This window comes from Hemicordylus capensis, chromosome 7 (genome assembly GCF_027244095.1).
Source record: "Hemicordylus capensis ecotype Gifberg chromosome 7, rHemCap1.1.pri, whole genome shotgun sequence".
NCBI classification, from domain to species: domain Eukaryota; kingdom Metazoa; phylum Chordata; class Lepidosauria; order Squamata; family Cordylidae; genus Hemicordylus; species Hemicordylus capensis.
The window spans coordinates 24,231,200-24,244,947 of record NC_069663.1 but is presented as its reverse complement, the minus strand read 5'-3'; the positions used below and the strand labels follow the sequence as shown (position 1 = coordinate 24,244,947).

General features: G+C 50.3%; 2 protein-coding genes across 2 annotated transcripts in view; one reads left to right on the top strand and one right to left on the bottom strand.

Moving 5' to 3' along the window:
• Window positions 1–6,681: 6,681 nt before the first annotated feature.
• Window positions 6,682–9,907, top strand: LOC128333196 (cornifelin homolog A-like). Its single transcript, XM_053268388.1, has 3 exons — window positions 6,682–7,158; window positions 7,584–7,720; window positions 9,019–9,907. The coding sequence occupies exons 1-3, from the start codon at window positions 7,041–7,043 to the stop codon at window positions 9,106–9,108; spliced, it is 345 nt and encodes a 114-aa protein (XP_053124363.1). The 5' UTR covers window positions 6,682–7,040; the 3' UTR covers window positions 9,109–9,907.
• A 397-nt stretch (window positions 9,908–10,304) lies between these two features.
• Window positions 10,305–13,748, bottom strand: part of MEGF8 (multiple EGF like domains 8) — a 46,007-nt gene continuing 42,563 nt past the window's right edge. Inside the window, exons 42-43 of the mRNA XM_053268669.1 lie at window positions 12,567–12,699; window positions 10,305–11,949 (exon numbers count right to left, since the gene is read on the bottom strand). Of these exons, the coding sequence (XP_053124644.1) occupies window positions 10,744–11,949; window positions 12,567–12,699 (1,339 nt within the window). The 3' untranslated portion in view covers window positions 10,305–10,743. The remainder of the gene's footprint in view (window positions 11,950–12,566; window positions 12,700–13,748) is intronic.

Below are 13,748 nucleotides of genomic sequence, written 5' to 3'. Positions count from 1 at the left end.
CTCCTTGTGGTCTATTATTTGAAAAGTGATTTGGTTGTGAATGTAGTGATGCGGCAACCACATTTGAGACTTTGTGCCCAGTTTTTTTAAATGGAAAGAAAAGACTCCACATTAGTCGCTGAGACAACTCAGATTTAGTTGAGATGTTATCTCCACTTTAACTACTTTATCCGTAAGCAGGTGTAGCGGATTAAAGCCTTTGTGGGGGCAGAATGCTGAATCATCCCGGGCGAGCTGCCTGGCTAGGCTTCTCCTAAAACTAACCTATATTTCCAGTAGAATTAAAATGCTGCCGCCACCACCCCTCTTATTGACAGAGCTTGAATCTCCCTGGGCTTGGGGTGGAATCCCAGGGAAAACTCTTTATTTTGCTATTGGATAAATACAAAAAGCTTCCACATGTAGGCTTCCACATGATAAAACCGATAGCTGCTGAATGCTTGAGGACACATTTGCACCAGAGAAATCCCCTTTCTGCCCTCCCTTTTTTCTTCAGTTAAAAACAAACTCTGAGAGGATTATAAAAAGAAAAGAACAAAAAACAGTTTTATTCAATTACTACAGACTGTTTCCATCTGAGACTTTTAGGTTTTAAATACACTCAAAAATACTTAGTAGGTTACAAAAATAGGTTGTTTTAGGCTTCAATTTAGGTTGCATTTATGCACACTTAGATGTTTATAGAGTCTTTTGCAATGCCCTAGTCGGGTTGAGAATAGACTAGTGTTTCTTATTTTAATTATTACGTTGCAGGTAAACTGTAATAGAACTGTATCAGGGATATGCAAAACACGCACACAAAGAAATATAAAGTTCTAATGCAAAATCTAACAAACTGTTCCCTATGCTGAATCCCCTTTTCCTTAAAAACTCACCCAACACCTGATGAGAATCAAGCTTCCTGCAATCCTGTCTCTCAAGGATCTGCAGTTATTCCATGTAAGAAACCTCCATGCTGGTCTTGACCATGAGAGAGCAAAAACTCCATGCCCCTCACTAAGGCATTCCACACCCACTTCTCTCCAACAAAGACCACCCTTGTTCCCAGAATTCCCAGCAACGGCTCTCTAGGTCCCACCCACCTGCTGTTCTGATTGGCTGCCCTGAAGTTCACCAGCCTGTCAGTCGAGACAAGGGTTCACTCCCTGTTAACTCTTTAGAGAGAGGGGAAGCTGGTCACAGGGCGGGGCCAGCTCAAGCCACTCAAAAGACCTGTCTGACAGATAAACCTAGTGAAGAAACAACTGATCAAAGAGGTGTGTCCCAGGAAGTATTTCTTGAAAAGTCTTAGCAGGCATACAATGAAGCCTTGGAGTGGCAAAATACCTTGCTGCTCTGTGCAAATGAAAAATCTGCTTATCAGTGCCAATCATCCAGATTAGTTGTGTGCATTGAAACTTTTGCTGGCTTGGACGATGGGAACTCAGGCATCTCAACATTCCTACTAAAAGTAACCATTCTTTATGAAAAATGAGTCACCCTGAAAGGGAATGTGGGATTTATCAGTTTCTTCCACGTGTTAGGTGTGTCTCTTCCCTGGAAAAGAGGCTTTCTGACATGTTTTCTAATAAGCTTGCACTTACCTGAGGCATGGCTAGATTATTTTTTCAATGGGAGGTGTGACATTAGTTTCTAGTAGCCACTAAGCACAATTGGAGGGCAAATCCAGAATAGGAAGATGAATTGCCACATCCAGGCAATTCTTTCTAGGGATGAAGGCCTGTATTTCCCCTTCTGTCTGCTACTGGTTGTGTGGTTTAATCCACCCTGGGGTCTGGATTAATCTTATTGCTTTCTGCTGCTAGTCCAAATGGGCTAGAAGGGTCAGAAGAATGGCCCAGCAAACATAGCTTAAAAGCAGCAACACCACCCCCGGAAAACCTCCTGTGCTAGTCGGTGCCCTTCATCCTGTTTCTGGTTCTAGCACTGTCTGGGTACTGCTTCAGACTCGGAGCTAGTGCAAGGGAAGTTAAGAGCCAGCTTTAAATACGCAGCTTGGCACCAGACAAGGTGCAGCTGCCTCTAGTTGCTGGCAGCTCTGGCTGTGACTCCCCTGCCCCATCCCAGCATTCATGAGAGCCACACTGCCTACAGGCAAGCCATTCACCACTTAGAGCTGCACGCTCACAGCCAGTCTCTCCCAAAGGCTGCTTGACCCCTTTCCAGCATCCTCAAAGCACCTGCTGGGATACAGAGGCCTGCACAGAAGGCACTTGCTGCAGAGTCATCTTCATGCTTAGCTTCATCAGCACCTGTTCAGCCTGTGGCAAACCCTTCAGAGCCATGCCTCCTCCTCCCTTGGTGCTGATAGGAGAAGGGTTGATTGCAGAGCATCTGAGGTACAGACTGACAGCTAAAAATGAAAAAGGAAGTTTTCCCATAGAGATGCTTATTATTTTATTAGTATTTTGGAAGCATTACTCTACAGAACACTCAAAAAATCATAATATTTCTGTAGAAACTTATAGGAAACTGCCAAGTTTTCAAGTAAAGATCCTTTAGCTCATCATACAAGCCACTGTCGTCGTCTGCCTTGGGGACAGTCTCCAAGTCATTCTCAGCTTGGCTTCCACATTGCTCGACATAGCATATTGCTATGCATGCCAAACCTCCCTTCATCCAAATACATGTCAGCACAGGAATGTTTGCACCTGCAGGACACTCCTCGGGAACTGAATCCGGTGCTGGTTTCGCAGTCATCCACCTAATAGTAAGTACCTCTTCCACCCATAGTTGTCTGGACTGGGAATTTCTGGGAACTAGCTCAGGCAGTTTTCTGTGGATTAATGTTTTCAAAATACTAATAAAATAATAAGAACTAGCTGGGCTGGGTGCAGAGCACTGGTGCCTCTAGTTCTCTACCTGGCCGCCTGCCCCCACCGCAGTTTCCTTTGTACCCCACTCACCCACTGCTGCCATTTTTCCTACCCAGCGCCACTGGTTTCCCATCCGCCTGCCTCCACCACCGTTTCTGCCGGCTGACATTTCCTCAGCGGCTGCCCCTGCCTTCACCACTACCATTAACTCCTGGGCCTGCCAGCCGGCTGGCCAGCAACTACCGCCATTTTCTTTTCCCCACCCATCCCCATCACTATCCTACCCAGCAGCTCTCCGAACTCTCACGAGAGCTGCCACGCATGGGATTAGCCATGGGTATGCCTTAGCAAATTATATATAAAGAAGAAGATTGCCATGGGTAAGTTTTCTTTTTCATTTTTAGCTGTCTGTTACTTCAGATGGAAAATGTTGGATTAATAAAGTTCTTCAGCCAATTAGGCATGTTTAAGTTATTGTTTACAATAAGCTGGTTTGGGGAGGTAAAAGCTACTCATCAGAGGCCATCATAGCTAATAATTCTTACTAGGGCGCTCAGCAATCCAAAATCACGACCCCATTTATGCACTCAAATTGTACTATTAACCCATTTTGAGACCCCTGGCCCACAGACTCCAGAGGGTGTCAGGCCTCCTGATGGTCCCTTATGCAAGAGAGAAAAGCCTGCAACACAAACTTCTCTGATTTTAGAGAAGCAGCTCTATCCCAGGGCCTCGGCAGCCTTCAGGACCACCTTTACGTAGTGCTTCTTGTGCCAGCAGCATTTTCTCTGGGTCTAGGACAAAAAGGTCAAATTAGGTGAATTAAACCAGGCTTGATCATCCAAGATGAGCCACCTAATGGTGCAGTGGAGAGATGACTTGATTAGCAAGCCAGAGGTTGCTGGTTCAAATCCCTGCCGGTATGTTTCCCAGACTATGGGAAGTCATGTGGTTGTCTTTGGTAGAATACAGGAGGGGTTGACCATTGCCTCCTCCCTCGCAGTGTGAGATGATGCCTTTCAGCATCTTCCTATATCACTGCTGCCCGATATAGGTGTTTCCCATATTCTGGGAAACATACCAGTGGGGATTCAAACCAGCAACCTCTTGCTCCCTAGGCAAGTCATGTAGATCTTGTCAAAAATCACCATGAGCATCTGTCACGCCCAGCTGACCATGTACCACTTGGTTTTTTTAAGCATCTGTAACAGTAGCACACGCATGCACGCTAGGTAATACTATACTGTGCTGCTACTTTGGCCATAATTTCAGAGACCACATTCTCTCAGGCTTACTCCTCCTCTTAGAGTAATAGCTGCATAAGGAGCAGACAGAGATTTCTGGCCCAGATTAACAGGTGTAGCCATGTGCAGCCACACCAAGAGGTGTGGACGTTTATTTTGTGGTGACTGTGCTTAATTCCAGATCTTCCGACCTCTGATCAGCTGGGGAAACTGCTCCATTCAGTTGGCTAGCAGAATCTTGAAGGGGTGGAAGCCAGCTGTAGATCTCTCACTGCCCAGATGAAAAGCGATGGGTGACTCTGTTGTATGCTGCCTGGGAGCACCCTCAGCTAGAAGAACCTTTAAGTGGACCTCCCATGGTGACAGCAGGGGCTCATCCTAACCAGCTAGTAGGGGGCTCCCAACGAGGCACAGCTGCCTCTGGTTCCCAGCAGCCCAGTTGCACTGGTTTCTCCCGCCCCCGCATTAACCAGAGTCATGCTGCCGGCAGGCTGGCCATTCATCAGGTACAGCTGCATGTGCTACTTGTTTTTACTACCTGATGAATGGCCAGTATGTGCAAGTAGTAAATACAAGTATGTGCTGCTTGTATGTACTACCTGATGAATGGCCAGGCTGCAGGCTGCATGACTGGTTAACGTGGGGTGGGATGGGAGAAAAAGGCACAAAGGGACTGCTGGGAACCAGAGGACGAGCTGCTGCTGTGTGGGGACCCACATCACAAGGGACATACAAACTCACAGGGAGAGATGGCTGCCATGACCCCCACCCCTACCCCTCGCAGCTGGTTTGGCTGCAGGGAGGCTGCTTCCTATAGAGCTGAAGTGGAGCTTCTTTCATCTCCCCCTAATGTTGATAGCATCTCCAGCTTCTAGCTTCCGCCGCGTGCTTCAGGGTGGATCAAGCAGAAAGCGCTGCATGCCACATGTGAGCCCTGTTTCGACAGCAATTACTCCTGAGTAACTACTAATACCCATGTCAAACTTTTAAGTAGACAGCAGTTATCCTTAGGTTAGTCTGGCTTACAGATATAACTTCCAGAGGCATCGCTGCACAAGTCTGTTTCATCAGAACTCAAGTAACAAGTGGGAGTGCAGAAAACTGATAAAACGATAAGATCAAGGGAGGTTCCTTGTGCATAGAAATGAGGTTTTATACAGCAAGCTAGTTCATCCCAGTGTATACCTTTTGCTCGGATTAAACCTGGCGCTTCTCTCTAAATCACATTAATTCATTAAGCTGCCACGCCAAGTTTAGCTTTGGCTTCTGTATTTGGGACTTATCATGGCATCACGCCTACCAGCCTTCACAGCTAATTATTTAATTTTAACACTTTTTAATACTGCCTATAACCAGGTCTCAAGGTGGTACACAGCTCGTTAAAACATCTGTAAACTTTAAAATCAACAGTCAAAACAGATTAATTAAACTGAATCTAATCTTAAATCTGTATGCAAAATTGGGTGGTAGAGTTAGACGGTAAGAAGACCTCAGGTGGGAGGATCAGTTTTGAATGTTACCTTACACTAAAAACAAAAGCCTTAACCCTGTAGAAAACTAGTACATCAGGTGGAAAGAGTTAGCATAGTGCTTTCTCTGATGTATTTGTTTTAGTTTATGCAGGGAGCTTTCTGTATTGGGGAGCATCCAGAAATGAAGGGCAGGAGAACCTGCCAACCTGAAGCAATGCAGGTTAGGATTCTACCACCTCATTTTGCATCACGTGGCTGTATCTTTGTTAAGCCTATAAATGGTATGGTAAAGTTGAATCATGCTGGGAAGAGCTCCTAAATCTGTCTAGGGACACACCAGCCGTGGAGAGCTCTCTCCTTCAGGAATGGCCCCAAGTTCTAGAGTTTTGAAAGAGAAGGAAAAACCATTTTCCCCTATCACATGCATAGACAGTATACAGCTGCTAGCTGTTCAGAGACCTAAAGGTGGTACAATAGAGCCATTGCTATTCCCCCCACAACACACACACACTTTGCCCTCATAGGAACATAGGAAGCTGCCATATACTGAGTCAGACCATTGGTCTATCTAGCTCAGTATTGTCTTCACAGACTGGCAGCGTCTTCTCCAAGGTTGCAGGCAGGAATCGCTCTCAGCCCTATCTTGGAGATGCTGCCAGGGAGGGAACTTGGAACCTTCTGGTGCTCTTCCCAGAGCGGATCCACTCCCTGAGGGGAATATCTTACAGTGCTCACATGTGGTCTCCCATTCAAATGCAACCAGTTCAGACCCTGCTTAGCTAAGGAGACAAGTCATGCTTACTACCACAACAGCAGCTCTCCTTCCTTCCATTGTCTCCACATTAGGTGGCCCTTATTTTCTGCTTGATTCCCCAGGTCACTCAAAGGTACCCTCACAAGCTTTTATAATACCCTTATTGCACTGGGGCAGGGGGTAGGCAACCTTGGCTCTATGGATATTGCTGGTCTACATTTGGGAGTAAAGCCGCTCCCAAAAGCAGCTTCCAGAAATTACGGGATGTATTACTGAGAGTTTCTGTGGACTGAATTCAGCAGCAGGCGTTTCAAGCGGCTTCACACCTGCTGCCTTCTCCACTAGTGGTTTGTTCTCAGCCTCTTGCTTCCTGGCTCCTGTTTAAGCCAATCCCTTTCCCTGCAACACAGATATCGAAAGAGCAGCAGTAAGAGCAACCTGGAGAGGAGCCTCTGGCTCCATCACCACAGCCTCACCCCTCTCTTGCCACACCCACACCCCACGGTGATGATCGGCAAAGCACCATGCTCCAGCTGCAAATCTATGCAGACACCTCTAAGCTGTGCCACAAAAGATGGGAACTCCAGTAAGTCAAGGGAAAGCACCTCTTTTCGGGAGACACTCAGCTGAGGAAGCAGCACCAACCTGGATTGTTGCAAACTGGCGCTCCTAACTGCTTCAGAGCTGGAAGCCTGGCAAAGTCTCCCTGCAGTCCTTGGAGGGCCTCTTTGCCCTGGCACAGCCCTCCTCCTCCATGGCTTTCCAGCCCTGCCCGGTGGTCACGCAGCCTGCAGCCGTCAGCAGGTGCTGCCCGTCTCCATACAGGGATTGGAAAACGGACCTCTTTGACTGCTCTGCTGACAAGCTCATCTGTGAGTGTGGGGGGCTGGCCTGGGAAGCAGGGCGGGGGTGTCTTGGGGGGGGGCTATTGCTGCATCCCCACTTGCCAACAAAAAGCCACCGTTGTGCTCAACCCCTCAAAATTAGTCCAGTTGCTGTCTGTAGGGGTTATTCCCCGCAAAGGGGGAGGAGAGGGATAGTCACGGGATGCCTTGGGGGCTGGCCCAAAGGGTGCTACACTGCCCCCACCCGCAGCCTGCCTTGGAGTTGTGCCTTTCCCCCCAAGAGGAGACTCTGTGTCTTTATTTTACCTGCTGCCTTACCTAGGGGATGGGGTTAGTTGCACTGAGGGCACTTCCTTCTCTATTGTGACCTCACGGCACTGAAATGGGATCCAGGGGTCAGCCCAGCCTGCTCCAGCCGAAACTGAAGCCCTCCTCTCTGCCCCCTGCACCAGGTCTCTGCGGCATCTGCTTTCCCTGCATCCTTGCCTGCAAGGTGGCCGTAGACTATGGCGAGTGTTGCTGCGTGCCCTTCTTGCCAGGGGCTCTCATAGCCATGCGGACAGGCCTGCGAGAACAGCTGCGCATCCAGGTACTGGCGCCCAGGGGGTTTCTCGGAGCAAGCCACGAGGCGATTGTTTGCCAGCGAACACAGAGCAGAGAGAGCTAGATCTCCTTTTGACTTGCACATGGTGGGTCCATGGGCATGTCTCTCAGAAGTTTTGGCAGGTGTGAAAAGACAGGAGCAGCCAGCAAGTTAAGGCTGGGTCAGAGTTTCACAACAATGTTGTCTTTAGCGCCTGATCTGTAAAGTATCTACTGTGTATCTTCAGAGGGTGCTACCTTAAGTGGCACAGCGGAGATATGCTTGACTCACAAGCAGATGGTTGCCAGTTCAAATCCCTGCTGGTACTGTATCGGGCAGCAGGGATATAGGAAGACGCTGAAAGGCATCAGCTCATACTGCACGGGAGGAGGCCATGGTCAACCCCTCCTGTATTCTACCAAAGAAAGCCACAGGGCTCTGTGAGCACCAGGAGTCGAAAGTGGCTTGACGGCACACTTTACCTTTATCTTCAGAGGAGCAAAGCTAAGAGAATGGGAGCTATAGCATGGCTAAGATGGGAGGGAGAAAGAGCTCCAAAGTTGAAGCAGTAAACAACAAGGTAGGGAGGGGAAACATACCTATTTCTGCAGCTTTGAGCATGGGGGACATCAAAACTCTGCTCCATGACAGCTGGTCTTACTTCTTGCAAGTAGTAGAATGCAGCCTATACTCTTGTACATTTGTGGGACTAGCCCTGGCCACAGATCAGAGGAAAGCGTACAGCTCTCCAAAGAAAGAAAGGTGGGGGGGGAGTGGCAAATCTGTAACACAAACAAAAGCTCAGTGTGTGAGATACTGCAGGTCTGGGCACAGCTTCAGTGGGAAGGTTTTCAAGGGGAGAGGATGCAAGAGGCATACTTGAATGTAGGTCTCTAGGACCTTGTGAAGACTGTTAGAAGCCACATCCACCCTAACTTATTGTGACCTTAAACCATAGGAAGCTGCTGTCTGCTGAGTCAGACCGTTGGTCCATCTAGCTCAATTTTGTCTACTCTTGACTGGCAGTGGCTCTCCAGGGCTTGGAGCAGGAATTTTTCTCAGCCCTACCTGGAGATGTTGGGGATTGAACTTGCATGCTAAACAGATGCTGCACCACGAAACTATGACTCAATTCCCAATTTGTCATGCCTTCCTTGCCAAAATCCTACATTTTAATGTGGGATACTGGGGGTGGGGGTGGGGATAGGGTGGGAGCCACAAATGAGCAACTGCAGAACCCTCTTGTTAAAAGTTGGGACTTTAGGCCACAGGTAACCTGACCAACAGCCATTTTTTTCTCCCAGGGCTGCGTGTGCTGCGATTGGGTGGCTTTCTGCTGCTGCTGTCCCTGTGCCCTTTGCCAGATGGCACGAGAGCTGAAGAGCCCCTGTTAGCCACCACCCAAGCTAGGCATGCTCCGGAACCAACCCTGTCGATGGGCAACTCCGAATGCCAGGGAGAGAGAGAGGCACGCTCTGGTGATCCATGGCCAGAATGAGCACAGCCACTTGTTGCCTCTTTCAGGGAAGCGTCAGGGCAAAGCTGGATTTTCCTGCCAGGCAGAGACTGGGGTTGTCCAGGAAATCACGGCCAATGCAGAGCGCCAAAGGATGCTGGAGAGATTGACGGAAGCAGCTTGCTTCTCTTACTGAACTTCAGGAGCTGCTTAACTAATCAACTGAGCATAGCCAGAGCCACCTTTTCACATCGTAAACTGGGGAGCACAGTATGCACTTCTCCCTGGACATGCACATAGAGCTACTGGCATCTTAAACAGAGGAGGGGAACACTGCAGTTGTGCACCTGCACTCAGCAGAGCAGCACACATCCAAGGCTGTGACGCAACCACCTTGGTGAGTGGGAGTGCAGCTGATTCTCAGGATGCGGAGCAGACGAGAAGGACCAGTTTGTATCAGCAGAATCAAATCCTAAAGCTGCTTCTGGATGGTACTACTTAGGAGCGAGGAGACTGTATGTGTAAAACAGGGTGTCAGAGAGAACCCAGCAAGACTGCAGAGCAAAGGAAGGAAGGAAGGCTAGGCTAGAACCCCTCTTCCTAACTTGCTAGTTTTGAATGCACAGAGAGCTCTTTACATGGGTGGGCACCCAAACATGAACAGCCTCCCTCTTCCTGCAACAAACTGAAGTGCCGTCCAGGAAAACTTGCACACTTGATTTTGCCAATTGTATAAAGCAGGCTTCCTCAAACTGCGGCCCTCCAGATGTTGCTGAACTACAACTCCCAGCATACCCAGCCACATAAAATTGTGTCTAGGGATGCTGGGAGTTGTAGTTCAGCAACATCTGGAGGGCCGCAGTTTGGGGAAGCCTGGTATAAAGCATAGGAACATATGAAACTGCCATATACTGAGTCAGACCATTGGTCTATCTAACTCAGTATCATCTTCACAGACTGGCAGCGGCTTCTCCAAGGCAGCCCTAAGCTTGGCTCTTTGACCAGAGGGAGGCAACATTGGCCAGAAACGATTACCTTTTGGGGGCTGGTGGGAGGAGTGCTGAACAAAAAGAATTGAGAGGAAGGGGTTAAAAATAAAACCCTAAAAGAATTAAACACGCACACACAGAGGAATCCAAGTGGCCATTTCCCACTATTTACTCCTGACAGATCCATCCTTGATTAGACACAGAACGCTCCACACGTCTGCCTGCCCCTCCAGGGCACAGCTTGCTAAGCACCGTCCACCCAGACCGACGTGGCTCCGAGAGCTCCACAAGGTGGGTGGGTGAGGAGGGAGCAGGCCCTGGCGACTGTGAGCAGAGCACCTTGCGCCATGCTTTGGAGAGGCACGGCAGCAGCAGCAGCAGCAGCCCCCCCTAGTGGTGATGTCCACATTCATGGCATGATAGCTGGGGATGCCTCGAGGACCCAGGAAGCAACTCCCCCTGGTCCCTGTGGCAGGAACAGTCACTGCCTCCCGAGGCAAAGGAAGTCCACTGAGCAGGTGGCAGAAGCAATGAATCCCACCCCACTCCTCCCCTTCCAAAGCAAGGCCGAGTTCCCTGGTGGCTCATAGGGACATGCTGGTGAGGTTTTCATGGCTGAGGAGGCCTTTGCGGGAGCTGCTGACTCCATGGCTGCTGCTGCAATAGTCCTGAAGATTGTGGCGCAGGGTGACGAGGGCCGAGCCCAGGCAGGCCCGGTTAGGGGCCTGCAGCCCTCCTGGCAGCTGGAAGAGGACAGTGGCCACCCCGGCCATGCCATCATCTGTGGGCTCTAGGGTGATGGGCCCCACACGGAAGCTGGAGTAGGAGTAGCCCATGAGGTGGGAAAGGAAGGGCTCCGAGCGACGGAAGTGGGCGACAGGGTAGGGCACTTCGTGGTAGGGTTTCAGGCGGCTGGGCAGGGGCTGGGCAGCAGCCAGCATGGGGTGCTTGTGGGGGCGTGCGGGGAGGAAGATCAGCTCCGCAGCCGCCCCCAAAGTGTCAGGCTCAAAGTAGATGGTCACCTTGGCAAAGGGGCGGCTGGCCATTTTGGTCATCTCCTGCAGATGGCGCCGCTGCTCATGCCTCAGGTCTAGGAACTGCTTGATCTTCCAAAGCAGGACACAGACTGAGAGGAAGAGGAAGAAACAGGAGAAGAAGACCGAGAAGAAGACAAAGAGGTCGATGTGGGCCTGGTCCTGGCGGAAGAAGAGCAACCCTTGGGATTCCGTCACATTGGGGCTGGTGCCCCCAACGCCCAGCAGGACCACAAAGAAACGGCTGGACTTGAGGGCATGGGTCTCGTGGGGGTAGGTGATGACCACGCGGTCTCGGACGCCCCGCACAATCAGCACCGCGTGCTGCTCCCGCACAGTGATGTAGGTGATGAGGCTGTGAGTCTGCTCCTCTCGCACCAGCGGGGAGGACTGGCTCACGTTGCTGGTGCCTCCGCTGCGTCCGCCCGACTCGTCGCCTGGCGGCACCACCCGTACCATGTGGATGCCCGTGGCCCGGTCCACATCCACCGCAAATGTCTCAAAAGAGGTGGAAATGTAGACGTCCACACCGCCAAAGGTCACATCGATGGTGATTCGTATGTCCACGTTGGTGAACTTGGGCTGGACCCCAAAGAAGACTGAGCGGCCAAACGGCAGGTTCTTAATGTTGGGCTCGTGGAAACAATTGAGCTGCGAGGTGGGATCAAAGCAACTCTCCTGGTCCACAATGATCAGCCGGTAGCACTGGTGCCCGCCCACTGGGTTCCCATGGAAGAACTCCCGGCACTTGGCGCACTGTGGGGATGGCAGAAAAAAGCAGCCCGTGAGCTCAAGAGGGCCCCACGACTTAGGCGCTTAAGCAAAGAAATGTGGCCTGAATTAAAATAATGCAAACTAAACAACATTACACAATTGCCATACTTCTGCGCCGTTTCTTGATCTACTAGTTATGGGAAGGGGCAAGAAGCGTTCCAGGGTGTTATAGCCCTGGAGGTCTTACTCAGCAACCCCTTGGAGACATGCCAAGTATCTCTTTGCAGACCCAGGGGCAACTTGCTCTTCTATTTACTTACTTTTAAGCAAGCCGATTGCACTCAGTACCACCTTGTGTGCTGCTTCTGCGTGTGTGCAGGATTGCACTATACAAGCAGCAGCCCCACAAACAGCCCACCCATCAGCTCAGCTTTGTCCCTTCAGATGCCACAAGGCATCAGGGGATGGTGGTCTCCATACCTCGCAAGTCCCTGGCATCTGGCAGCCAGAGGTATATAGTCTGCGGATACCACGCGCTCGCTTTAACACATCCCCACTCAACTGTCTGAGTTCCCCTATTTCCAGCCCAGCTCCCTATTTCGTAAGCCCCGGCGCTGGCAAAACCCCACCACCTGCGGCCAGAGCCCTTCCCTCCTTACCTGGTACTTGTAGCAGTCCTTTTTGTCAGACTGAGCGCTGTTCTGACAAGGCCCCGTCTCCGTGTTATTCTGGCAGGGGCAGTTGGTCCCATCCAGTTCGTTGCACGAGTCAGCGTGGCCGTTGCACTGGCACCTGTGTGAGGAGGGAAGGGGAGCTAGGCGAGACCTCCTCTGTGGCCCCGTGTTCAGGGCTGGGGCTCTCACACGGAAGACTTGCACGAGGGAGGGGACCCAGAAAAGCAGGCTGGGAGGAAGCACTCTTTGGCCTGCCAAGAGCCACGCAGTGCAATTCTACTCTTTAAGTGTAAACGGAGCCGGTGATCCGTGCCGCCCAGCAGCCCCCGTGGCAGGGAATCGCCTCCACCACTCTTCTGGTTCCCACAAATGATTGCTCCATTTACACTTAAAGAAGACCCCCACCCCACCCCCCGAGGCGCGTTCACGGCCCACGCCTGCCCCTGCTCATATTTAGCCACCCAAAAACCTTTGGTTGAATGTGGAACCAAGTCCACGTTCTTGCCTAGGGCCTCTGCTGGCCCTGATTCTATGTGTGTGTACATAGAAATAAGCCTAGTTAAATCAATGGACTTGCTTCTCAGCAACTTATTCCAAGCTTTGCTGAGGGGCTTTTCTTCCCCTTTGGTGGGTGGGGGTGAGAGAAGTGGAGCAAAGGAGAAAGCAAAAGCCCATAAAATAAGGAGTGGAGGGTGGGGGAGAGAATGATATACAAGAGCCAGAGTGCTCATAGACTCCCCTTATCAGGCAGCCATCTTCAGAACCAGGAAGTCACTTCCTAGAACCTGCCAGGACTTGCCCCACCCAGCTCTGGCTTCAGAATCTCCCGTGGACAAAATCAACATGAAATGTCCTTAGTTTATTTTAAACTGTTATTATGGGGACTTAGAACACTAATTACTCAAAAAAAATACTCGATAGGCATTTTCCAAATAAAAGGCACTACTCCTGAATGGACCGGAATTTTTGGAGGCAGTTAGAGGAATACAACTTTTTAAAAGGTATGTTATCTGTGGTGAAAAAATGTAGCCAACACTTAAAGCCCCTCTTTATAGGTGTTATTTCTTAAACTGCAGTATCCAAGCCATTTTTCAACTGATCTGCTCCAAATCTGGAGGGGTGGTGTCTCCTGTTACCTAGTTGATGTCTGCAAACAGCCAGGCAGAT

Excerpts from the sequence above, each read along its gene's own strand:
- LOC128333196 (XM_053268388.1), top strand. The coding sequence starts at position 7,041 with ATGGCTTTCCAGCCCTGCCCGGTGGTCACGCAGCCTGCAGCCGTCAGC. Across the intron at positions 7,159-7,583 it reads CTCTGCTGACAAGCTCATCT|GTCTCTGCGGCATCTGCTTT; the intron begins GTGAGTGTGGGG and ends CCCCTGCACCAG. Across the intron at positions 7,721-9,018 it reads GAGAACAGCTGCGCATCCAG|GGCTGCGTGTGCTGCGATTG; the intron begins GTACTGGCGCCC and ends TTTTTCTCCCAG.